Source organism: Amblyraja radiata, chromosome 7 (genome assembly GCF_010909765.2).
Source record: "Amblyraja radiata isolate CabotCenter1 chromosome 7, sAmbRad1.1.pri, whole genome shotgun sequence".
NCBI lineage: Eukaryota > Metazoa > Chordata > Chondrichthyes > Rajiformes > Rajidae > Amblyraja > Amblyraja radiata.
This window is the reverse complement of record NC_045962.1, coordinates 60010469-60037767: the sequence shown is the minus strand read 5'-3', so window position 1 is coordinate 60037767 and position 27299 is coordinate 60010469. Positions and strand designations below refer to the sequence as shown.

The 27299-nt window shown below is 40.7% G+C and overlaps 1 protein-coding gene across 9 annotated transcripts in view; it reads left to right on the top strand.

Annotated features, from left to right (window-relative positions):
* nckap5 (NCK associated protein 5) overlaps positions 1-27299 on the top strand; it is a 486547-nt gene that overhangs the window by 270906 nt on the left and 188342 nt on the right. For all 9 annotated transcript variants that reach the window (XM_033024638.1, XM_033024643.1, XM_033024642.1 and 6 more), the window contains 3 exons: positions 7506-7574; positions 17077-17115; positions 25025-25144. In XM_033024638.1, coding sequence (XP_032880529.1) covers positions 7506-7574; positions 17077-17115; positions 25025-25144 — 228 coding nt within the window. The remainder of the gene's footprint in view (positions 1-7505; positions 7575-17076; positions 17116-25024; positions 25145-27299) is intronic.

Sequence of the window (27299 nt, the reverse complement as noted above, 5' to 3'; positions counted from 1 at the left end):
GGCCTAATTCTGCGCTTATCACATGATTTTATGATCTTATGAAGACATATGTAGTGTTGATTCGTAACTGCCCTTCAGTTCATGAGAATTGGAACTGGATTATAAATACCGGTCTTTCAAATTAGCTTTTGCATAAAGGCACAGAGGAATAGGTCCTTGTCCGGGCTTTTAGAAAATAACCTTGGTGTCTAATCTGCTTAATTCTGTTAATTGTTCAGCTCTCCACACCATTTTGCACCATTCATTCTCCTGCCAAAACCACTTTCTTGGTTTAATTTAGTTTAGATTAGTTTAGTTTATTAGATACAGCACGGAAACAGGCCCTTCGGTCCATCAAATCCACGCCGACCAGCGATCCCCGCACATTAACACCATCCTACACACGTTAGGGACAATTTTTTACAATTATTCCTATCCTACAAACCAGAGATACCAGAGAAAACACACGCAGGTCATGGGGAGAATGTACAAATTCCTTATAGACAAGCACCCATAATCAGCTTCAACCCCGGTCTCTGCCGCCATAAGGCAGCAAGTCTACTGCTGCGCCACTGTGCCACACTTCATCCTTTGCAGAAAGAACTGTGAGGTGCATATCAGTTGCAAGAGAATGGTTTTCTTAGAACAGGCCTCATCTAATCGCCAAATGTTCAAAGGACACAGTTACCTCTAAATATGACAAACATTAAGACATTTTGAGTTATTACTACTTCAAGAGAACCGAATTACTTGTTTAAACCTAGGTTCTCTAGGGAAAAGTAGAGAAAAAAAACAATAATCACAGTGCACGAAAGATAGCAAGCTTTCGATACAAGCCCAGTTAATTTCAGTGTATATCTACCTTTTTTTTTAACCATTGACAAGAAAGTAAAACATTTGTTTGCAATTTCATCTTTGAAGATTACAATATAGACTATAAATCATTGCACATCATGTCTATAAATAAACCGAGCTGTAACTTCGCAGAATGACTTGCACAATGAAAACATGCTGAAATTTCATGAATTACTGTACATTTATACAAATATCACAGCAGAAATTTATTGTGACATTGTTGTGACATGGAAGGAGACTATTCATCTTATCGCATCTAAACCATCTCCTGGAATAGCAATCTCATCTGCCCCATTCCCTCCTTCTTTTCCATAACTCAGCCAACTAGTCCTCACATCGTCCTTGTATCATTTCCCCAAAACTTTAAACCTTGAACCACCCGCTAATGGGAACAGCCTCCCTCTATTTACCTATCTACACAGCCCTGACCTTGTACACCTACATTACATCTCTCAGAATCAGTTTAGAGTTTGGAGATACACCATGAAAACAGACCCCATGCCAATTAGAAAACAGATAATTACTTGATTACTTAAACACTAGTTCTATTTTATCCCACTTTCATATCCATGCCCTACACACTATAGAGGTCAATAAACCTGCAAATCTGTACATCTTTGGGATATGAGAGGAAACGGTAACACCTGGAGAAAACCAATGTGGTCAGAGGGTGAATGTGCAAACTCCACACAGACAGCACCCAAGATCAGGATTGAATCCATGTCTGGTAATGTGAGGCAACAGCTCCACAAGCTGCACCACTGTGCCACCTCCATTGTCTGCTTCATGGTAACCAACTGCTAACTTTTCATTCTAACCCTAAAGCTGCAATTCCTCAACCCAGGAACACCTAATATCTTATCTTCATGTATCTTAATATCTTTCCTCGATGGTGGTGCTTTGAGCTGAATATAAACCTCCAGTTGTGGGCAATCAGTGTTTTGTGTTGGTTCAACAAAGCTTCCCTGCTTTTGCCTTTGTGAGCATATTGACTAATACTAGTGTTGAAAGTAAGCTAGATTGTGTTTGTGTGGTCCACTGTTACGAAAGACAGTTCAAAACATCACCTATCCATGTTCTCCATGTTGCATCCATGCTGTCTGACCGGCTGAGTTACTTTGTGTCGGGTTTTTTTAACACTGTTGTAAGCTATTCTTCAGCATGAAAACCAACAGTTTATTCTCTGCTCTCTACCTTTTAAGCCAATTATCTGTTCATATCGCTGCATGGTCTTAAATCTTTCCAAACAGTCTTTTATGTGAATGTTTATCAAATGCCTTCTGAAAATCACTGTATATCATATTCACCGAGTTTCCTTCATCAACCTTCTCTGTTGCTTCATCAAAAATCAATTAGTTTACATTAGCTTCAAGCAATTTTTCCAAAGAGAGCATGAGGTCTAGTTTTCTGTATGATGGCTAGTCTGTGTAACAGGATGTGTAAAACAAAAGGAAATGCAGGATCACCAAGAGGGAAAATATGAAGGGATTCTGCTTCTTTACATGGTGTCTATCTCAGAATTAGTTTCCTCTGCTACCCTTTTTTCTGCAAAAGGACATGCTTTCTGTGAATGTTACTCAGCTGCTTATTTTTTGGAATGCATTGAGCAGAGAAGATCCAATGTAATTCTGGCATTAGTATGTAGCACAGTACAAGTGGTAAAAACAGTTATTATAAACAATTTCTAATAAGCAGTTGATTGAAATTGGATGATCTCTTGTCCATCCTGCACCAAGCTTTCGCTTAAATTAGATAGTAGCAGATTGTTTTGAATAGTTTCAACTTGTCCAGAAGGCATCGAAGCATTTTAGAGGTTGTATCTCAGAAACTGTGTGGCAATGAGGAAATTTGGCCATAACAGTATTTAGCGTATAATTGTTCTATAATCGCAATTTTTTTTAAAGAAAAAAATGATGTCACTCTATTTTTATGCCACAATTATGTCAAAACCTGTCAGGCAATCTAGGTCACTTAAACTGATTGCATTGAATCAAGGTTATTATGCAAGGACATACCAGGAACAGATGAAAAAATAATCTTATTTTTATGTGGACTCTGAGCAACAGCCCTTAATGCTCTCAGCAAATAATCTCTCCCTGTGCGTGACCAATTCCTGCATTCAATTGATTATTCTGTTTGGGTGTTGACATGTTTAGGAATATAATTGTTTCCTTGGTGTGCAATTTTCTCCATGAACAACAGTGAGACTTGAAGTAGGAGAATCAGTGCAGTTTGTTGGCAGTAAAGCCCTCTAGTGGTCAAAATAAGAACTTCTATGTGCATGTCAAATAAATCAATGTACACAAGAAAATCATTGCTTTGATGACACACTCTGTAAGAATAGAATTATACAAAGCACATTCTATTCATAATGCATTCCATTTTTGCAGTGATTTTTTTCCACATACATAGATCCATAGTGGATGGAAAGTTTTAGACTTCATTAAGTGAGAATTATTACTTTAATTTTGAAATCCAAACACTTTGCTTTTGAATGACATAGTGAAATAACATTGCTCACAGACACCTAATTTATATGCAGCTATGTATGAGCTAACCTGTTTCTTTGTATGCATTGTGTGTTTGGTTTAATCCTCAGTGCGGTGTATTCATGTCTAATGTAAAGCAAGAGATGTCAAGCCCATTAAAAGCATCCGAGCAAGTTTCAGGTCAAATATTGCAGAGTTCTGTGTAATTTGAACTCGTAACTGTTTTTTTTGTTCTCTAATGTGGCTACTTGGGAAGTGGGTTCACCACCCATGAACTACCCAATGTAATATTCCCACGCAGACCTATAAAGAGATGCGCACACAGGATCATGTGAACGAATAACAGGAACCATTAATTCCTTCTATATTGTGCCTTTAATTGTGTTGTACTTCCGGTGGCGCTGGTGCCAGCAGCCTCCACCTACAGCCCGGTATCTTTTTGTTTTTTTGTTTATTTAGTTATGTAAAAGTGTGTTTTTTTGTGGTTTTTTTGTGTTTTGATGTGGGGGAAGAGGGTACGGTGCGGGGGATACCGTCCTTCAGCCGCTTCCTGGTGAAGACGCGACTATTATTCGAGTCGCGTCCTCATCCCCCCCCCCCCTCCCCCCCCCCCCAGCGGCCTACCTACTGGATTGGCGTGGACTTTCCTGCCGGGACCGACCAGAGCTCGAGCAGCAGCGGGACAGCGCGGGACAGCCCTTACCGGGGATCGCCGTCTGGAGCCCGGAGTGCTGGACCTGCGGCACCGACATCATGGAGCTGCGGTTTGCGGAGCTCCCAACGCGGGCGGCGCTGATGGACAGCGCGGGGTCCTGCGATTCTGCCCGGCTCGGCCGCTGCGGACTTGGGAGCTGCGGACACGGGAGCTGCGGACTCGGGAGCTCGGGAGCTGCGGACTCGGGAGCTCGGGAGCTGCGGACTCGGGGGCTGCGGACTCCGGCTGTGGGAGACGGCTGATCAGGAGGTCCGGGCCGCTGAGGAGGAGGATGTTCACCGTCGGGGTTCGGCGTCGGCGTTCCACCAGTCCGGCGTGAGGGCCTGAACATCGGGCCACCCGGGGCGGCGACTGCGGGTGCTAGGAATGCCTCGACCACGAGTGAACAACTGGGAAGAACGGAGGGGAGGCTGGCTGGACTATGGTGCCTTCCTCACCTTGGTGCCATTGTGTTATGTTGTGTCGTGGACTTTCAGTGTTTGTGCTTTTTTTTTATTTTTATTCTATTTTATTTTTAATATGTTTTATTATTTATTATTATTTATTTATTTTTATTTTTATGATACTGCCTGTAAGGGAAATTCATTTCGTTGTCTCTAACTGAGACAATGACAATAAATTTGAATACAATACAATACAATTTAATAAAGCAAAACATCCCAAGATGCATCACAGCAGCGTTATCAAATAAGAATTGATGCAGAGCTGAACAGTAGATATTGAGGCAGGTAACAATATATGTGATCAAGGAGACAACTTTTAAAAAGCATCTTTAAAGGCAAAAAGCAAGGTAACAAAAAGTGGTTACATTTTGGGAAAGATTTTTCAAATCATAGATAGAGCAGCTAAAATTCCAGCCAATGCAGTTCTGGAAAGATCACAAGGGCAGAATTGGAAGAGAGCAGGTACAGTATCTCAGTGTTACAGGGTTGGAGAAGATACAGGGTGCGTGAAGGGATTTGTAAATGTGTGAAAATATGTTTACATCCATGCACTGCTTTACTGTGAAATAACGTAGTCCAGCAAACACGCGGCGATATTGAACACAACTCAGTGCCTAAATATATGGGCAATAAAATGTTAAAAAATCTCACATTTACAGAGATTGGAACAATAGCGGCGAGGCTGAAATATGTTGAAATAGTCAAATCTAGAAACAACAGACTCAATATAGATGGGGAAGCAGAGACACTATCACAGATAGAAATGGAAAGGAATGTTACTGTATTTTTAAGATATAGTCATGTTTTGTTCATTCAAATATTTGAATGTTTACCAAACTGGACTGCTGGCTGCTTATATACTTGCTCACAATGTTAAAACTTCTTATTTTTGCATTTTCTTCTGTTCAAGATTACAAAGTATAAGCTCATTTCATTTCAAAGGTTATTCATTAAAACATTGAAGATATTGAAATTTAAATTCTATTTTTCTTTCCAGATATTAACTGTCGCAGGTATTTTCTGTTTGAATACTAGTCACTGCTTTATCTTTAACAGAAGCATTTTCTGAGAAGTCTGAAACCATGTGTTGACTTAATTCAGATTTGGAAATTTCCCGGCAGTTGATCTTTAATGAATTTTATGGAGAATTTTGAAGGACTTAATGTATTGCCTGATAATATGTTTGGTCTTTGAGTTGATCTGTTTTCACCTGATATATTCCATCAAGATGCATTCAACACAAGTATTATAAATTTCACTTGCAATAAATTTCAAGTAAATCCTTTACAATTCCATTGGCATTGAGAATTTTTGTTTTAGGTGCATGGAAGATTTTCAAAGTCATTTCATGTTAATCTGGCACATTTGACATTTTTTACTATTATTAGTCCTTAGTAAATTAAAGTTTCATAACCATTCACATCCTGTCTCTCCTGCGGCACTGTAATATATCAAGTTTGAATACATGTTGTTAGTGCCCAAATTTTTCAAAGGAAATTACAATTCCTTCACGAGTATGGTGTGATTTCATGGCATTGTGAGAGAATGGTAGCGTCCAATGTGTTAGCCAGTTGGGAATTTAAATATGGCCAAATACATTTTTATTAAAAGTAAATGAATATGTGTAATAGATCTTATCACTGCATATCAGACATCAATATTCATATGCACACTAGAGGCATGCATATGCACACTAGAGGCATGCATATGCACACTAGAGGCATGCATATGAATATTGATGTCTGATATGCAGTGATAAGATCTATTACACATATTCATTTACTTTTAATAAAAATGTATTTGGCCATATTTAAATTCCCAACTGGCTAACACATTGGACGCTACCATTCTCTCACAATGCCATGAAATCACACCATACTCGTGAAGGAATTGTAATTTCCTTTGAAAAATTTGGGCACTAACAACATGTATTCAAACTTGATATATTACAGTGCCGCAGGAGAAACAGAATGTGAATGGTTATTTTTGTCTTTTGTCAATTATTGGTTAAAAAACAAGGCATAATTTTGATAATTAAGTGTGCTTCACTTTATCGTTTACTGGTTATCTTCCAAAATGTTTTACAACGTAGATATAAATGGCAGAAGCATCAGTAACTTCCAGTTCTTCTTACCAAAATGACTGCTGGCTAGCTGGATTAAAAAAAAATATTGGGCAGTTTTGATATTAGATATCATGATGAAGGTTAAGCTGCATCTAGCTATGTTCTGAATGTGGGCAGAAGTGGTTCTTGACTGTATTTTGGAAGGCAATTTTCTCTGATGAATTCAGTACCACCCCTCAACTGTGGGAGAAAGACGTAGATACTGTGGTAGATGTTTGTTCTATGAAACACACTTGGAATATTGATTTATTATTGTTATATCTACAGACATACAGTGAAATAAATTGTTTGTGTGCTATCCAGTGAAATCATATTTTACATGAATATAATCAAGCCATACATAAATACACCATGCAGTGCAAAAAGGAAAATAACATAGTGCAGAATATGGTTTTACCATGTAATAGATTTAAAGTTACAGATAAAAAGGTGCAAGTGCCATATTAAGGTAATTTTGGAGATTGGGACTACATGCAGTTTAAGAGAAGTCCAATAACAGCAGGGAAGAAGCTGTTCTTGAATCTGGTGGTACGTGTTTTCAAGCTTTTGTGTTTTCTGCCAGACAGGACAGGGGAAAAGAGGGAATGATTGGGGTGTAAATTGCCCTTGATTACTGTATGTTGGCTGTTTTTTTGAGGCAGCATGAGATGTAGATGGAGTTGATAGTTTGGGGCGGGGTGTTGGGGGAGGTTGGCTTGTGTGATCTATAACTCTGCAATTTCTTGTGGTCTTGGGCAAACTTTCGTGAAACCAGGATGGGAGTGGGGATGGGGAGAGAGTTTGATTGTAGGACATTTTCCATTTGTAGCATTTGTGCCATTGTATCTTCAGATTTGTACTGCGAGAGAAAAACAGTCTGAGCTTGCCGTGATGTTGGTTCTTTATAATTTTTATTGCAGGCGGAGAACTCAGCCTTGGCGCTAGAAAATGAACATCAACGAGAGCAGTACGAATGCTGTCTAGATGAGGTGAGAACTGCAGAATATTCTGGGATTATTTTGTTTTCATGATCTGTCTACTTTCAATGATCCGCATTCTAAAAGTAAAAATAATTTTAGTTATTGATGTACATTGAGATTCGTCATCAATATCAATATCAAATGTTCTATATTAGGTATGGAGTAATGAAATACATTAAAAGACTTTCCCTCTTTCTTCAAACAATATACTAAAAGCCCTGTCCCACTATACGTTCCTTCAAGAGTTCTCCCGAGATTGCCCTGATTCGAACTCGGAGAATTACGGTAATGGCCGCTCGTGGGTACTCGGGGCTCTCGTGGACATTTTTCAACATGTTGAAAAATCTTCACGAGTCTTACCGAGCTTACACCGTTTCCCGAGCACCTGCCGTTAGTGTTACGAGCCGCAAAGAGACGTCCCTGAGCTCCGACGTACCCGCTACGTACATTCCACGTGCTTACCACGAGTTTGAATTTTTTTTAACTCGGGAAAGCTCTTGAATGAACTCGTACAGTGGGACTGGGCTATTAATTGTAACTTTGGGAGAATAATGCCTAGTTTTATCAGTGTATTCTCGTTTCCCACAACACGTTTTCTGCTTGATGGGTAGCATTCCAGGTGATTCAATGCCAATCTATAGCTGTGGGTGTTTTTGTTTGAGAAGCTCGCACCAACTGGAAATCTGGATGAGCACCTTGTTGCTGCTGAAGCAACACTCATTCAAGCAGATTTTAACATGGGTCTTAGAGGCAAAAATGTCATGTTCTAACTAAACTACTTCAGTTACTGATGAGTGGCTTTACTAAAATCAATGTTTTCATCCATGAATAAAATGACCTAATTTACCATGATTATTACATTTTTCAATGTACAAATTAATGTGTGCAAATCCCATGTCATTAGTTTTCTCTTGCAAAAGCATTCGTGGTTCACTGTTTGTTCTAAAGTATTTAAAGTTGCCTTCAACACCATGTTACTTTTATTGTTTACTTATGATTTTAATGGATTTAATTAATACTGGGGAGCGAGAATTGGAAGAGCAAATATGTAAGGAGATTGCAGATATTAGTAGTAAGCACAAGGTAGTGATTGTGGGAGATTTCAATTTTCCACACATAGACTGGGAAACACATTCTGTGAATGGGCTGGATGGGTTGGAGTTTGTAAAATGTGTGCAGGATAGTTTTTTGCAGCAATACATAGAAATACCTACTAGAGAAGGGGCGGTGCTGGACCTCCTGTTAGGAAATGAGACGGGTCAGGTGGCAGAGGTATGCGTTGGGGAACAGTTCGGGACCAGTGATCACAATACCATTAGTTTCACTATAATTATGGAGAGGGTCAGAACTGGACCTAGGGTTGAGATTTTTGATTGGAGAAAGGCTAACTTTGAGGAGATGCGAAAGGATTTAAAAGGAGTAAATTGGGACTTTTTGTTTTATGGGAAAGATGTGGAAGAGAAATGGAGTACATTTAAAGGTGAAATTTTAAGAGTACAGAATCTTTATGTCCCTGTTCGGTTGAAAGGAAATAGTAAAAATCGGAAAGTGCCATGGTTTTCAAGGGAAATTGGACACTTGGTTCGGAAAAAGAGGGAGATCTACAATAATTATAGGCAGCATGGAGTAAATGAGGTGCTTGAGGAGTATAAAGAATGTAAAAAGAATCTTAAGAAAGAAATTAGAAAAGCTAAAAGAAGATATGAGGTTGCTTTGGCAAGTAAGGTGAAAGTAAACCCAAAGGGTTTCTACAGCTATATTAATAGCAAAAGGATAACGAGGGATAAAATTGGTCCATTAGAGAGTCAGAGCGGACAGCTATCTGCAGAGCCAAAAGAGATGGGGGAGATATTGAACAATTTATTTTCTTCGGTATTCACCAAGGAGAAGGATATTGAATTATGTGAGGTAAGGGAAACAAGTACAGTAGCTATGGAAACTATGAGATTCAAAGAAGAGGAAGTACTGACACTTTTGAGAAATATAAAAGTGGATAAGTCTCCAGGTCCGGACAGGATATTCCCTAGGAAATTGAGGGAAGTTAGTGCAGAAATAGCAGGGGCTATGACAGAAATATTTCAAATGTCATTAGAAACAGGAATAGTGCCGGAGGATTGGCGTACTGCGCATGTTGTTCCATTGTTTAAAAAGGGGTCTAAGAGTAAACCTAGCAATTATAGACCTGTTAGTTTGACGTCAGTGGTGGGCAAATTAATGGAAAGGATACTTAGAGATAATATATATAAGCATCTGGATAAACAGGGTCTGATTAGGAACAGTCAACATGGATTTGTGCCTGGAAGGTCATGTTTGACTAATCTTCTTGAATTTTTTGAAGAGGTTACTCGGGAAATTGATGAGGGTAAAGCAGTGGATGTTGTATATATGGACTTCAGTAAGGCCTTTGACAAGGTTCCTCATGGAAGGTTGGTTAAGAAGGTTCAATGGTTGGGTATTAATGGTGGAGTAGCAAGATGGATTCAACAGTGGCTGAATGGGAGATGCCAGAGAGTAATGGTGGATGGTTGTTTGTCAGGTTGGAGGCCAGTGACTAGTGGGGTGCCACAGGGATCTGTGTTGCGTCCACTGTTGTTTGTCATGTACATCAATGATCTGGATGATGGTGTGGTAAATTGGATTAGTAAGTATGCAGATGATACTAAGATAGGTGGGGTTGTGGATAATGAAGTAGATTTTCAAAGTCTACAGAGAGATTTATGCCAGTTGGAAGAGTGGACTGAAAGATGACAGATGGAGTTTAATGCTGATAAGTGTGAGGTGCTACATCTTGGCAGGACAAATCAAAATAGGACGTACATGGTAAATGGTAGGGAATTGAAGAATGCAGGTGAACAGAGGGATCTGGGAATAACTGTGCACAGTTCCCTGAAAGTGGAATCTCATGTAGATAGGGTGGTAAAGAAAGCTTTTGGTGTGCTGGCCTTTATAAATCAGAGCATTGAGTATAGAAGTTGGGATGTAATTTTTAAATTGTACAAGGCATTGGTGAGGCCAATTCTGGAGTATGGGGCACAATTTTGGTCGCCTAATTATAGGAAGGATGTCAACAAAATAGAGAGAGTACAGAGGAGATTTACTAGAATATTGCCTGGGTTTCAGCAACTAAGTTACAGAGAGAGGTTGAACAAGTTAGGGCTTTATTCTTTGGAGCACAGAAAGTTAAGGGGGGACTTGATAGAGGTCTTTAAGATGATGAGAGGGATAGACAGAGTTGACGTGGATAAGCTTTTCCCACTGAGAGTAGGGAAGATTCAAACAAGGGGCATGACTTGAGAATTAAGGGACAGAAGTTTAGGGGTAACATGAGGGGGAACTTCTTTACTCAGAGAGTGGTGGCTGTGTGGAATGAGCTTCCAGTGAAGGTGGTGGAGGCAGGTTCGTTTTTATCATTTTAAAATAAATTGGATAGTTATATGGACGGGAAAGGAATGGAGGGTTATGGTCTGAGCGCAGGTATATGGGACTAGGGGAGAATACGTGTTCGGCACGGACTAGAAGGGTCGAGATGGCCTGTTTCCGTGCTGTAATTGTTATATGGTTATATGGTTACTACAGATGTTACTGATTTTTGGGTGATGTCACAGCTATGATTTTCTTAAGATTAACTGGAAAGCAGAAATTCTGGCTTGTCTCCTCTTGCTATCCAGAGTTATGTGGCTATTCAGACTTTCGACTTTAGAGATATAGCTTGGGAACAGGCCCTTCGGCCAATCGAGTCTGCGTCAACCGGCGATGACCCCATACACTAGCACTACCTTACATACTACGGACAGTTTACAATTTACAGAAGCCAATTAACCTACAAATCTCTACATCTTTGCAGTGTGGGAGGAATCCGGAGCACCCGGATACACCTTGAAGTAAGCATGCAGGCCATTATTGCAAGAGGTTTTGAGTTTAGGAGCAAGAAGGTCCTACTGCAATTGTACATGGCCCTGGTGAGACCGCACCTGCAGTATTTTGTGCAATTTTGGTCTCCTCATTTGAGGAAGGACATTATTGCTATTGAGGGAGTGCAGCGTAGGTTCAGCAGGTTAATTCCTGGGATGGCAGGACTGACATATGATAAAATAATAGGTCGACTGGGCTTGTATTCACTGGAATTTAGAAGGATGAGACGGGATCTTATAGAAACATATAACATTCTTGCAGGATTGGACAGGCTAGATGCAGGAAAAATGTTCCCAATGTTGGGGGAGTCCATAACCAGGGAATACAAGAATAATGAGTAAGCCATTCAGGACTAAGATGAGGAAAAACTTCTTCACCCAGAGAGTTGTGAATCTGTGGAATTCTCTGCCACAGAAGGCAGTGGAGGCCAATTCACTGGATGCTTTAAAGAGAGAGTTAGATTTAGCTCTTGGGCTAAAGGAATCAAGAGATATGGGGCAAAAACAGGAACAGGGTACTGATTTTAGGTGATCAACCATTGAATGGCAGTGCTGGCTCGAAGGGCCGAATTGCCCACCCCAGCACCTATTTTTATATGTTTCTATGTTTCATCCGGGGAAAACCCACTCGGTCACAGGGAGAATACAGTTTGGTCAGATTTAGAAACATAGACATAGAAACATAGAAATTAGGTGCAGGAGTAGGCCATTCGGCCCTTCGAGCCTGCACCGCCATTCAATATGATCATGGCTGATCATCCAACTCAGTATCCCGTACCTGCCTTCTCTCCATACCCTCTGATCCCCTTAGCCACAAGGGCCACATCTAACTCCCTCTTAAATATAGCCAATGAACTGGCCTCAACTACCCTCTGTGGCAGAGAGTTCCAGAGATTCACCACTCTCTGTGTGAAAAAAGTTTTTCTCATCTCGGTTTTAAAGGATTGTCCCCTTATCCTTAAGCTGTGACCCCTTGTCCTGGACTTCCCCAACATCGGGAACAATCTTCCTGCATCTAGCCTGTCCAACCCCTTAAGAATTTTGTAAGTTTCTATAAGATCCCCTCTCAATCTCCTAAATTCTAGAGAGTATAAACCAAGTCTATCCAGTCTTTCTTCATAAGACAGTCCTGACATCCCAGGAATCAGTCTGGTGAACCTTCTCTGCACTCCCTCTATGGCAATAATGTCCTTCCTCAGATTTGGAGACCAAAACTGTACGCAATACTCCAGGTGTGGTCTCACCAAGACCCTGTACAACTGCAGTAGAACCTCCCTGCTCCTATACTCAAATCCTTTTGCTATGAAAGCTAACATATCATTCGCTTTCTTCACTGCCTGCTGCACCTGCAAGCCTACTTTCAATGACTGGTGTACCATGACACCCAGGTCTCGCTGCATCTCCCCTTTTCCTAATCGGCCACCATTTAGATAATAGTCTGCTTTCCTGTTTTTGCCACCAAAATGGATAACCTCACATTTATCCACATTATACTGCATCTGCCAAACATTTGCCCACTCACCCAGCCTATCCAAGTCACCTTGCAGTCTCCTAGCATCCTCCTCACAGCTAACACTGCCCCCCAGCTTAGTGTCATCCGCAAACTTGGAGATATTGCCTTCAATTCCCTCATCCAGATCATTAATATATATTGTAAATAGCTGGGATCCCAGCACTGAGCCTTGCGGTACCCCACTAGACACTGCCCGCCATTGTGAAAAGGACCCGTTTACTCCTACTCTTTGCTTCCTGTTTACCAGCCAGTTCTCTATCCACATCAATACTGAACCCCCAATGCCGTGTGCTTTAAGTTTGTATACTAATCTCTTATGTGGGACCTTATCGAAAGCCTTCTGGAAGTCCAGATACACCACATCCACTGGTTCTCCCCTATCCACGCTACTAGTTACATCCTCGAAAAATTCTATAAGATTCGTCAGACATGATTTACCTTTCGTAAATCCATGCTGATTTTGTCCAATGATTTCACCACTTTCCAAATGTGCTGCTATCCCATCTTTAATAACTGACTCTAGCAGTTTCCCCACTACCGATGTTAGACTAACTGGTCTGTAATTCCCTGTTTTCTCTCTCCCTCCCTTCTTAAAAAGTGGGGTTACGTTTGCTACCCGCCAATTCTCAGGAACTACTCCAGAATCTAAAGAGTTTTGAAAGATTATTACTAATGCATCCACTATTTCTGGAGCTACTTCCTTAAGTACTCTGGGATGCAGCCTATCTGGCCCTCGGGATTTATCGGCCTTTAATCCATTCAATTTACCTAACACCACTTCCCGACTAACCTGGATTTCACTCAATTCCTCCATCTCCTTTGACCCGCGGTCCCCTTATATTTCCGGCAGATTATTTATGTCTTCCTTAGTGAAGATGGAACCAAAGTAGTTATTCAATTGGTCCGCCATATCCTTGTTCCCCATGATCAACTCACCTGTTTCTGACTGCAAGGGACCTACATCTGTTTTAACTAATCTCTTTCTTTTCACATATCTATAAAAACTTTCGCAGCCAGTTTTTATGTTCCCTGCCAGTTTTCTTTCATAATCTATTTTTCCTTTCCTAATTAAGCCCTTTGTCCTCCTCTGCTGGTCTCTGAATTTCTCCCAGTCCTCTGGTATGCTGTTTTTTCTGGCTAATTTGTACGCATCATCCTTCGCTTTGATACTATCCCTGATTTCCCTTGTTATGCACTACCTTCCCTGATTTATTCTTTTGCCAAACTGGGATGAACAATTTTTGTAGTTCATCCATGCAGTCTTTAAATGTCTTCCATTGCATATCCACCGTCAACCCTTTTAGAATTAATTACCCGTCAATCTTGGCCAATTCACGTCTCATACCCTCAAAGTTACCTTTCTTTAAGTTCAGAACCATTGTTTCTGAATTAACAATGTCACTCTCCATCCTAATGAAGAACTCAACCATATTATGGTCACTCTTGCCCAAAGGGGCACGTACACAAGACTGCTAACTAACCCTTCCTCATTACTCAATACCCAGTCTAAAATAGCCTGCTCTCTCGTTGGTTCCTCTACATGTTGATTTAGATAACTATCCCGCATACATTCCAAGAAATCCTCTTCCTCAGCACCCCTGCCAATTTGATTCACCCAATCAATACGTAGATTGAAGTCACCCATTATAACTGTTTTGCCTTTGTCGCACGCAGTTCTAATTTCCTGTTTGATACCATCTCCAGCTTCACTACTACTGTTAGGTGGCCTGTACACAACACCCACCAGCGTTTTCTGCCCCTTAGTGTTTCGCAGCTCTACCCATACCGATTCCACATCCTCCAAACTAATGTCCTTCCTTTCCATTGCGTTAATCTCCTCTCTAACCAGCAACGCTACCCCACCTCCTTTTCCTTTCTCTCTATCCCTCCTGAATATTGAATATCCCTGGATGTTCAGCTCCCAGCCTTGGTCACCCTGGAGCCATGTCTCCGTGATCCCAACTATATCATAATCATTAATGGCTATCTGCACGTTCAACTCATCCACCTTATTACGAATACTCCTTGCATTGAGACACAAAGCCTTCAGGCTTGTTTTTACAACACTCTTACCCCTTATACAATTATGTTGAAAAGTGACCCTTTTTGATTTTTGCCCTTGTTTTGTCTGCCTGCCACTTTTACTTATCACCTTGCTACCTATTGCTTCCAACCTCATTTTACATCCCCCTGCCTCTCTGCTCTGCTCTTTCTATTTCTAGTATTCTGAGATCAGTTTTCACAAATTAAAGCCGATCCAACCTAGGTTAATATTGAGCAGGTTGACGCTACCAAGGAGCACTCATCAGAGATTCTTTCTGTGATGAAGTGGGAACATCCCTATCATATTGAAAACCTCTGTCTCAGTCCTCTACATAGTGGGAAACAAAATAATATGGCAATGCCAGCACAGCATAAAAACAAATTTATGTTTTTCAGCTCAACGTGTATCAGTGTTATCTTGAAATATGACTACAATCTGATTATTTTGTGAAACATTTAAAATGGTAACTTTATTTTTGTTCAGTACATTCCCCAATGCTACTCCATTTGTTCGAATATATGATTGGAATCTACCAGCAAAATTAGAGTTTATACAATGGTACTCTTTTTCTCGCCTTTGTTGTAATTATTAATTTCTTGGAAACTTAATTAATATATAACATTTTCCATGTAGTTGGAAATAATTCTGTTCAAATGGGTAGATAGAGGATTGTTCACAAATAGATCTCTGATATTCCATTTGGTGGTGATGTATGGAACAAGCTGCCAGGGGAGGTAGTTGAGGCTGGGACGACCGCAACTTTTAAGAAACAATTAGGCAGGTACATGGATAGGACAGATTTAGAGGGATATGGACCAAATGCAGGCAGGTGGGACAAGTGTAGCTGGGACATGTTGGCCGGTGTGGGCAAGTTGGGCCAAAGGGCCTGTTTCCACACTCTATCACCCTATCACTCAATGAGGATATGAATTAGAAAGGGAGATGTATTTGTAAGATGTACATAATATTTTCTTGCATTAGAACTAAGAAAATATGCACAGCAATATTTTAAAGGTTATTTAAAATAATTAGTCATTGCATGCTTTTGTCCATTGTACCTGGTTCCATGATGTTGGCCTTTTGTAGAAAATCTTTTCAATTGATAGAATCAATCCAAAGATAGCAAATTAAGATATCAGATTTCAACAGCATATGTTGAATACTTAAACCTGTGGGTAATTGCAAAAAAGAAATATATACCTCAGTTTTAGAATTATTTGTTAGCTCTGTTGTGCTCTGAGTTTATGCACCAGTTTTCTGTCAAAGCAATAATCTTGATGAATTTAATATATTCATAATGATGTTTTATACTGATATGAATTACATTATGCAGATTTGAGATAAATGGCTTAGTTGGAGGTTAGATATTAGGGGCACCCAGCTACAGATTACTGTTCAAAGTCATCAAATGAGTTTATTACAACAACTGACCACTCTAATTGGGTTTATTAATGGTTCCTTAATACTGATCTCCAGAAATATGCAACATTTTAATTTGTTTCACCTTACCATTTGATAAATTTAATAAAATGTTTGTAACATAAACGATTATTTGTGAATGACCACGGAAAATACCCATTTCATTATATCTTTCATGCACGTGAAATGAGTAGAATTGTAAGGTTTTGTGAGTGTGGTAAAATGACCATTGTATCATTTTATTGATATTTACGGGCCACTCAGATCCATGAGTGTATCCTCACACATCTGACTTAATCATCAGGTTTTTCTGTTTAATTCCCTTGTGTACCTTTGTGTGTGTTTATATAGCTTTTCTTTGAACAAAGCAACATTGTCTGGTAGGAGCTAACTTCTTCCGACACTTTGAGTGATGAAGTTATTCTTGAATTCCCCATTGGGACTTCATCCCTGGAAGAGAGAGAGCTTTGCCTGATAAGGTGGCAAGGATTAACTAAAATAAAACTACTGTTGGAAGTATATTAAAATATTTTGTATGCCATGAAGAATTCTAAATGGAGATTACATGGGGACTGGAGCATTATAATAAAATTATTGCTAAAATGTCTTATGTATTTTTCATAGGTGGCTAATCAAGTTGTTCAAGCATTGCTTACTCAAAAGGTGAGTCACTTTATTAACTTCTAACATACACTTTAATTTTAATATAGTAGTCAACATACAAACGATTAAATGGTTGATCCACAAACTGTAGGAGGAGCACAAAATGTGCTCATTGTAATAGGGAGTTAGTGAGATTAGAAAGCAACACAAATGATGTGATGAACATCTCTTTTCATGTTCATAAGTCATTGGAGCCGATTTAGACCCTTCGACCCATCAACCCTACCCTGCCATTCAAATGTGGCTGTTCTATCTTTCCCTCTCAAACCCATTCTTCCGCCTTCTCATCATCACCATTGACACCCTTACTAATCAAGAATCTGTCAATCTCCGCTTTAAGAATACCCAATGACTTGACCTCCACACCTGTCTGTGGCGATGAATTCCGTAGATTCATCACACTCTGACTAAAGAATTTCCTACTCATCTCCCTTCTATAAGTACGTCCTTTTATTCTGAGGCTGTGCCCCCTAATCCTAGACTCTCCCACTAGTCGAAATATCCTCTCCACATCCAATCTATGCAGGCCTTTCACTATTCGGTACATTTCAGTGAGGTCCCCCCTCATACAGCTACACTCCAGCGAGTACAGACCCAGCGCTATCAAACGTTACCAATTATCCCCGGTTCATTCTCGTAAACCTCCTATGGACCCTCTCTAACGCCGTTCCTCAGATATGGGGCCCACAACCAGGGGGGAAATGTCCCTCTCATGTTTTGAGAGGTGGGGACGATCCCACCCCCCCATGTTTTGTAATCCGTTTCTTAAAACTTGGTGGAAAAAAAAGCTATTAAAAATCTCCGCTTTCCGCGAGACAGTGGGGTGGGACTGATGATCGAGGACGCCGATTGGACGAGAGAGACGTCGGTCAACAGGCAGTGGGGGGGGGGGGACCTTGATGATTCAGCGCGATCATTGGAGGAGGGAGGTGTCGGTCAGAGGTGGAAGTTGGGGGGTGGGACTGAGTATAGAACGCGGCGATTGGAGGAGGGAGACATCCGTGGAGCAAAGATCATAGAACGGAGCTTGAATCGGCCCGTTCACGGGGCTTTTCATCACCCAGCCCGGTGCGGCCAGCCGCGGGACCTTCCACAGACCCACGGCCAAATTGCTGCGTCGTGGCGATCGAGGCTCCCGATGTTGAAGCCCCCGCGAATGGGCCGATTGAAGCCCCACGATTTGGGGTGGACGAAGCTGCTCTTGCTGGAGTTCGAAGTAGGTCACCAACCAGGTCAGCTTCCGATGTTACCGTCCACAGGGCCCACGTGTGCGTATGCGCACAAGGTCGCCAAGAAATTGTGTCCCCCCCATGTTTTGATAGCGATTCCCGTGCCTGCCCACAACTGCTCACAATGCTCCAAATGCAGTCTGGCCAGTGCCTTAGAAAGCCTACTCTGTATTCCATTTGCCACTTCTTAGCGCAATCTCCCAACATGTCCATGTCCTTCTACACAGTCCCTGCTTTCTCTACACTACCTACCTCTCCACCTGTCTTTGCATTATCCTCAGACTTGGCACAAAGCCTTCAATTCCCTCATCCACATCATTGATATGGACCTCTTTTATCCTTCTTGATGGTGATGATCCCATTATCCCAATAAGATCACCTAGTAAATTCAAGCACAATACTTTCTTGAGTACTTTTTTGGAAACAAAGAAATGTCTGTATTGCTTGTAATTCAAGAAGTCTGGATTGACAATATTACAGTTCAGTGCTGGCATTAATGTTTACATTTGTTTAAAATAATTAATCACATGAATATTTTTCTGGACTATATCTTTCCATGATTTCAGTCTTTTGGAGAAGTTCTCAGTTAAATGAGATTAGGGCAACAAACCAACTTCTTAAATTTAAGCGACCTCTTTCGATGTCTTAATTCTCCATATTAATATAATAAAAGTTTGTTTAAAAACAATTTTTTCTGTTATTCCTCTGTCAAAACAACAGTCCCATATTTCTTACTCTTCACAATGATGGTTTCTATTAATATAAATTATATCATGTTAACTGATTTCGCTTTTCTCCAAAAGTAAGGCTGTTACCTTTCAAGCCCCTTAAAGAATTAATTGGTGAAAAATATGTTCCAGAGCAAAAGTCACGATGCAAGTCAGAGATAAAAGGGATCCGGCTTACATCTATATTACTAAATCTCTGATCTTGACCGCTTTTGGCCCACTGTGCTGCGATTTCCGACAGAACGCCGCCACCTACGGCCGTCATTTTTGGCCACCTCGCTCAGAGCCCCCCTCCGCCTTACGGGTGCGGAGGATTTTTCCCATCGATGATAAATCAGAGAAATATTAATGTTTTTTTAAAAATCACCATTCTCTCTGCTGCCTCTGCTGGTGGGAGGGGGAGGGACGATAACACCAGGAAGTGGTGTGCCTCACTCAGTCTCTGCAAGGTGGATGAAGCCAAGGGTCACGTCTCTCTGAGCTCTGAATAACACTGAACAAATGTCTACACAACTGTGTAGATGGTGATGATCCTTAATGTGGTTTGAAAGTGAAAATATGGTTTGTTTGAAGTAAAAAGGTACTGCCTGAAAATGGTTGTTTGGGTGCTTTGGCTTGAAGTTGAAAGGCACTACTTACTGCAAATGGTGGCTTGGGTGCTTTGGCTTGAAGTTGAAAGGCACTACTTACTGCAAGTGGTGGCTTGGGTGCTTTGGCTTGAAGTTGAAAGGCACTACTTACTGCAAATGGTAGCTTGGGTGCTTTGGCTTGAAGTTGAAAGGCACTACTTACTGCAAATGGTGGCTTGGGTGCTTTGGCTTGAAGTTGGAAGGCACTACTTACTGCAAATGGTGACGGGTGATTTGGCTTGAAGTTGAAATGCACTTCTTACTGCAAATGGTGGCTTGGGTGCTTTGGCTTGAAGTTGAAAGGCACTTCTTACTGCAAATGGTGGCATGAAGTTGAAAGGCACTACCTACTGCAAATGGTGGCTTGGGTGCTTTGGCTTGAGGTTGAAAGGCACTACTTACTGCAAATGGTGGCTTGGGTGCTTTGCTTGAAGTTGAAAGGCACTACTTATTGCAAATGATGGCTTGGGTGCCTTGGATTGAAGTTGAAAGGCACTACTTACAACAAATGGTGGCTTGGGTGCTTTGGCTTGAGGTTGAAAGGCACTAACTGCAAATGGTGGCTTGGGTGCTTTGGCTTGAAGTTGAAAGGCACTACTTACTGCAAATGGTGACGGGTGCTTTGGCTTGAAGTTGAAAGGCATTACTTACTGCAAATGTGGTAAAGGAAAAGAAGAGGAGGGCAATTGTAATAGGGGACTCTATAGTCAGGGGGTCGGATAGGCGATTCGGTGGACGCAGACAAGAGACCCGGATGGTAGTTTGCCTCCCTGGTGCCAGGGTCAGAGATGTGTCTGAACGGGTCCAAGAAATCCTGAAATGGGAGGGAGAGGAGCCTGAAGTTGCAGTACATATAGGTACCAACGACATAGGTAAAAAAAGAGAAGAGGTCCTGAAAGAAGAATTTAGGGAGTTAGGTAGAGAGTTAAGGAGAAGGACTGCAAAGGTAACAATCTCAGGATTACTGCCTGTGCCACGCGACAGTGAGAGTAGGAATGGAGCGAGGTGGAGGTTAAATGAGTGGATGAGGGACTGGTGCAGTGGGTATGGATTCAAGTTTCTGGATCATTGGGACCTCTTTTGGGGAAGGTGCGACCTGTACAGAAAGGACGGGTTGCACTTGAACTCGAGGGGGACCAACATCCTGTCGGGGAGATTTGCAAAGGCTACTGGGGAGACTTTAAACTAGTATGGTTGCGGGGAGGGACTCAAATTGGGAAAGCTAGCAGTCAGTGTGTGAGGCAGGAGGCAGAGAATGGTAGCACTCTGACCCAAAATGTAGGGGAGAGAGAAGAAAAAGACAATAAACAGAGAATAAGAGAGGGTGGGTTTCTTAAATGTGTATATTTTAATGCTAGAAGCATTGTAAGAAAGGTGGATGAACTTAGAGCCTGGATTGACACCTGGAAGTATGATGTTGTGGCGATCAGTGAAACATGGTTGCAGGAGGGCTGTGATTGGAAACTAAATATTCCAGGATTTCGTTGTTTCAGGTGTGATAGAATTGGAGGGGCAAGAGGTGGAGGTGTTGCATTGCTTATCAGGGAAGATATTACAGCAGTGCTTTGGCAGGATAGATTAGAGGGCTCGTCTAGGGAGGCTATTTGGGTGGAACTGAGAAATGGGAAAGGGGTAGCAACACTTATAGGGGTGTATTATAGACCGCCAAATGGGGAGCGAGAATTGGAAGAGCAAATATGTAAGGAGATTGCAGATATTAGTAGTAAGCACAAGGTATTGATTGTGGGAGATTTCAATTTTCCACACATAGACTGGGAAACACATTCTGTAAATGGGCTGGATGGGTTGGAGTTTGTAAAATGTGTGCAGGATAGTTTTTTGCAGCAATACATAGAAGTACCTACTAGAGAAGGGGCGGTGCTGGACCTCCTGTTAGGAAATGAGACGGGTCAGGTGGCAGAGGTATGCGTTGGGGAACAGTTCGGGACCAGTGATCACAATACCATTAGTTTCAATATAATTATGGAGAGGGTCAGAACTGGACCTAGGGTTGAGATTTCTGATTGGAGAAAGGCTAACTTTGAGGAGATGCGAAAGGATTTAAAAGGAGTAAATTGGGACATTTTGTTTTATGGGAAAGATGTGGAAGAGAAATGGAGTACATTTAAAGGTTAAATTTTAAGAGTACAGAATCTTTATGTCCCTGTTCGGTTGAAAGGAAATAGTAAAAATCGGAAAGAGCCATGGTTTTCAAGGGAAATTGGACACTTGGTTCGGAAAAAGAGGGAGATCTACAATAATTATAGGCAGCATGGGGTAAATGAGGTGCTTGAGGAGTATAAAGAATGTAAAAAGAATCTTAAGAAAGAAATTAGAAAAGCTAAGAGAAGATATGAGGTTGCTTTGGCAAGTAAGGTGAAAGTAAACCCAAAGGGTTTCTACAGCTATATTAATAGCAAAAGGATAACGAGGGATATAATTGGTCCATTAGAGAGTCAGAGTGGACAGCTATCTGCAGAGCCAAAAGAGATGGCGGAGATATTGAACAATTTCTTTTCTTCGGTATTCACCAAGGAGAAGGATATTGAATTATGTGAGGTAAGGGAAACAAGTAGAGTAGCTATGGAAACTATGAGATTCAAAGAAGAGGAAGTACCGACACTTTTGAGAAATATAAAAGTGGATAAGTCTCCAGGTCCGGACAGGATATTCCCTAGGACATTGAGGGAAGTTAGTGTAGAAATAGCAGGGGCTATGACAGAAATATTTCAAATGTCATTTGAAACGGGAATAGTGCCGGAGGATTGGCGTACTGCGCATGTTGTTCCATTGTTTAAAAAGGGGTCTAAGAGTAAACCTAGCAATTATAGACCTGTTAGTTTGACGTCAGTGGTGGGCAAATTAATGGAAAGGATACTTAGAGATAATATATATAAGCATCTGGATAAACAGTGTCTGATTAGGAACAGCCAACATGGATTTGTGCCTGGAAGGTCATGTTTGACTAATCTTCTTGAATTTTTTGAAGAGGTTACTCGGAAAATTGATGAGGGTAAAGCAGTGGATGTTGTATATATGGACTTCAGTAAGGCCTTTGACAAGGTTCCTCATGGAAGGTTGGTTAAGAAGGTTCAATGGTTGGGTATTAATGGTGGAGTAGCAAGATGGATTCAACAGTGGCTGAATGGGAGATGCCAGAGAGTAATGGTGGATGGTTGTTTGTCAGGTTGGAGGCCAGTGACTAGTGGGGTGCCACAGGGATCTGTGTTGGGTCCACTGTTGTTTGTCATGTACATCAATGATCTGGATGATGGTGTGGTAAATTGGATTAGTAAGTATGCAGATGATACTAACGTAGGTGGGGTTGTGGATAATGAAGTAGATTTTCAAAGTCTACAGAGAGATTTATGCCAGTTGGAAGAGTGGACTGAAAGATGGCAGATGGAGTTTAATGCTGATAAGTGTGAGGTGCTACATCTTGGCAGGACAAATCAAAATAGGACGTACATGGTAAATGGTAGGGAATTGAAGAATGCAGGTGAACAGAGGGATCTGGGAATAACTGTGCACAGTTCCCTGAAAGTGGAATCTCATGTAGATAGGGTGGTAAAGAAAGCTTTTGGTGTGCTGGCCTTTATAAATCAGAGCATTGAGTATAGAAGTTGGGATGTAATGTTAAAATTGTACAAGGCATTGGTGAGGCCAATTCTGGAGTATGGGGAACAATTTTGGTCGCCTAATTATAGGAAGGATGTCAACAAAATAGAGAGAGTACAGAGGAGATTTACTAGAATGTTGCCTGGGTTTCAGCAACTAAGTTACAGAGAAAGGTTGAACAAGTTAGGGCTTTATTCTTTGGAGCGCAGAAGGTTAAGGGGGGATTTGATAGAGGTCTTTAAAATGATGAGAGGGATAGACAGAGTTGACGTGGATAAGCTTTTCCCACTGAGAGTAGGGAAGATTCAAACAAGGGGACATGACTTGAGAATTAAGGGACAGAAGTTTAGGGGTAACATGAGGGGGAACTTCTTTACTCAGAGAGTGGTGGCTGTGTGGAATGAGCTTCCAGTGAAGGTGGTGGAGGCAGGTTCGTTTTTATCATTTAAAAATAAATTGGATAGTTATATGGACGGGAAAGGAATGGAGGGTTATGTTCTGAGTGCAGGTATATGGGACTAGGGGAGAATACGTGTTCGGCACGGACTAGAAGGGTCGAGATGGCCTGTTTCCGTGCTGTAATTGTTATATGGTTATATGGTTATATGGTTACTTCCTGTTTGCACTGTATATTGATTTTAGATAAAACGCTACCACTTACGGCTGTGATTTTTGGACATCTTACTTAGTCCCCCCTCCGCCTTAGCTGGTGCAGAGAATTCTTCCCAATGAAAAATAAAAGTGTTATTATTGTTTAAAAAATGTTGAGAATCTCTCTCCTGTCAATCACGCCCTGAAAGCCACACCACAGGGGGAGGGGTTATAAAACCCGGAAGTGTTGGTGTGGCTCAGTCTCTGCATGATGGGGGAGGGAGAGGTCATGAATCTGTCTGAGCTGTGAATCAACTGAACACACTGAATGTCTACTGAACTGTGAGTTTGGTGTTTTGTGTGGTTTAATGGTGGTTTCACTCTGCTTGAAATGGAATGAAACTGCACTTGAATTTGGCGCCCTTACATCCTGCTTGAAGTGGTATGAAACTGCACTGAATTTGGTGGCCTTGCACCCTGCTGAAAGTGGTATGAAATTGCACTTGAATTTGGTGGCCTTGGATCCGGCTTGAAGTGGTATGAAACTGCACTTGAATTCGGTGACCTTGCACCCTGCTTGAAGTGGTTGGAAACTGCACTTGAATTCGGTGGCCTTGCACCCTGCTCATAGTGGTAAGAAACTGCACTTGAATTTGGTGGCCTTGCACCCTGCTTGAAATGGTAGGAACATGGATTTGAATTTTATGACCTTGCACCCTGCTTGAAATGGAATTTCAAGGAATAGTCATGAGTCAACTGCCAGCCCACCAGCCATGAGTGAGCTGCCAGCAGATCAGGCTTGAGGGACTGAGCTGCCACCTCAAGAACCCATACCAGCACTCCAGAAAGCCCCCCCTCCCACTGGCCACTAATATTAGAATTGATGGACAGGTGGAATATTGCGTTGGGGGACCAGCCCTCCTGTGTGAACATGGGACCCAACGGGTCCCACTTAGTCTAGTATTATTATATAAATGTGAGTTATAACAAAAACATGGAACATTTAAGAACTCATCATTCCTCAGTATTGATCAGCTGAAAAGTATGAAATGTTAATAAGAAGGTTTGATAAGATTTCAGTAATTCTTCATCACCACACATTTTACATTTACAGGATTTGAGAGAAGAGTGTCTGAAACTGCGCACGAGGGTTTTTGATCTTGAGCAGCAGAATCGAACATTGAATGTTCTTTTTCAGCAGAGAGTTCGCCTGGCTTCTGACTCACTTCTACAGGTTTGTGCATTTATTTCGGTTTCTTTTTCTGTCTGCATTTTCTTGCTTAATTATTAGTTATTTTTGAAAATACTTTATATCAAACTATATTAAATTAGATACCATTTATGCAGATGACATTTTTCATGTTCATTAATATTGCAATCCATTTTTGAAGCAATCAAAAGACTTTCATAAATACATCTTTTATCCTTACACTATCATTCTTCACACATAATATTATTAAATGGGAGGCAATAAAATTATGCAAAGAATCAACTGATCAACAGAAAGATCACATACAAATAAAATTAAATATCCTGATTAAGCTTCTCAGACTATATTGTGGTTTTCAAATACTTGGTCAACGGAGGAAATTACTTCGGGAGATAAAAGGAAATTTATGTTATAAAATGTAACCTGGTATGTCATTCTGGAAACGCATTATGAGAATAGATTTTTTTTGCTAATGTATGCCTGCCTCAATACCAACTTTTTTAATTGCATTTTCTGATTTGAATATATACAGCAACTAATATGTGAATTACTTAGCAATTTTGTCATCATGTTAATACATTATGGTTTAATTTTCAAATATAATAAGCTGCAGAGAAAGACTGAGAATCTTTAGGGCAACTGTGGAAAATTGTTGATTGAAATTTGCTTGGTTGACCAACGGTATTCTTACATACTAGTGCAAATTTAATTTAAATGATTTATTATTAATATTCTCCATACCTCATAATCATTACCTCAGTGTACACAATGTTCTCCAGCCTGATGCCCCAACCTCCAATTTCTTAAGGTTGAGTTCACCCTAAGCTCTGATGTGCATTTTCTAAATCACACTAATCATTGGTGCTCAATCACATCCACTCTGGCAATGCCTCCGTTGTAAAGCTCTCAGTATTTTTGAATCATTCCATGCCCACAATCTCTGCAATTCCCTGCAAACCCCCCTAGCAATGTTTGCTTCTTCAGTTTTGTCCTTTCATGCATTGTTCCACATAGAAGGATGAGAGGGAGTCTTTTGGAAAAATATAAAGTTCTTAGATTGGACAGGCTAGATGCAGGAAAAAAATTCCCGATGTTAGGGGAGTCCAGAACCAGAGGTCACAGTTTAAGAATAAGGGATAGGCCATTTAGGACTGAGAAGAGGAAAAAAAAAAAATCACCCAAAGAGTTGTGAATCTGTGCCACAGAAGGCAGTGGAGGCCAATTCACTGGATGTTTTCAAGAGAGAATTAGATTTAGCTCTTAGGGTAAAGGAATCAAGGGATATGGGGAAAAAGCAAGAAAGGAGTACTGATTTTAGATGATCAGCCATGATCATATTGAATGACGGTGCTGGCTCGAAGGGCCAAATGGCCTAATCCTACACCTATTTTTTCTATTTCTATGCTATCAGAGTTTTAATTCTGGAATTCTTAGTTTCCTCTATATCTCTTGCAACTCCTTATGTCTTTAGGTTATTTTTTTCAAATCTTAACTTCCACAATGATTTACCTGCTTCATTACTTTTTTTTTTGTGAATGACAATCTTGTGAAGCACCTTGGAATGATCTGCTACATTGTTTACTGCAATACATGTCATTGTTAACTAAGTGCATAATATTTGACCAGGGGAAAAACTTACTTTTGCATATTTTCCCATATTAACTTTTATGCAGAATATGTCAATTTCAGTCTTCCCAATTTATATTAGGTATTGTGCATTGGCAGTGGGCCTTTAAATGACCTCACTGAGTTGACATCAGGCTACCAATTAATTGTTCAACTCAGTCATACCTAGCGCAAACAATTATTTTATTTAGTACTGGATTGAGGAAGATATGTTAAATCTTACTCATAGTATTGTTGGAAATCACATGTGTGATTAATATATTAATTAATCATCAAATAATTGATTACTAACAGGAAATATTGATTTAGAACTCCTATCTTGGAGTGGCTTTGATATCTGTATGCGGAAAGATATAAAAAAGTATATTTAGCTAATAGGACATGGAGTTTGAGAACCGTATCATCGAAGAAGAGAAGTTTTCCAAAATGACCTACCCTGTGTGATAGTGGTGCTTTTGTGGAAAATCAAATTTACTTTCCTTAAACTGTTGTGATGGCTGGAAGCTGAGTAATTTTGGTTTCGGAGGTAAACACTCCAGATGAAGGTATAGGA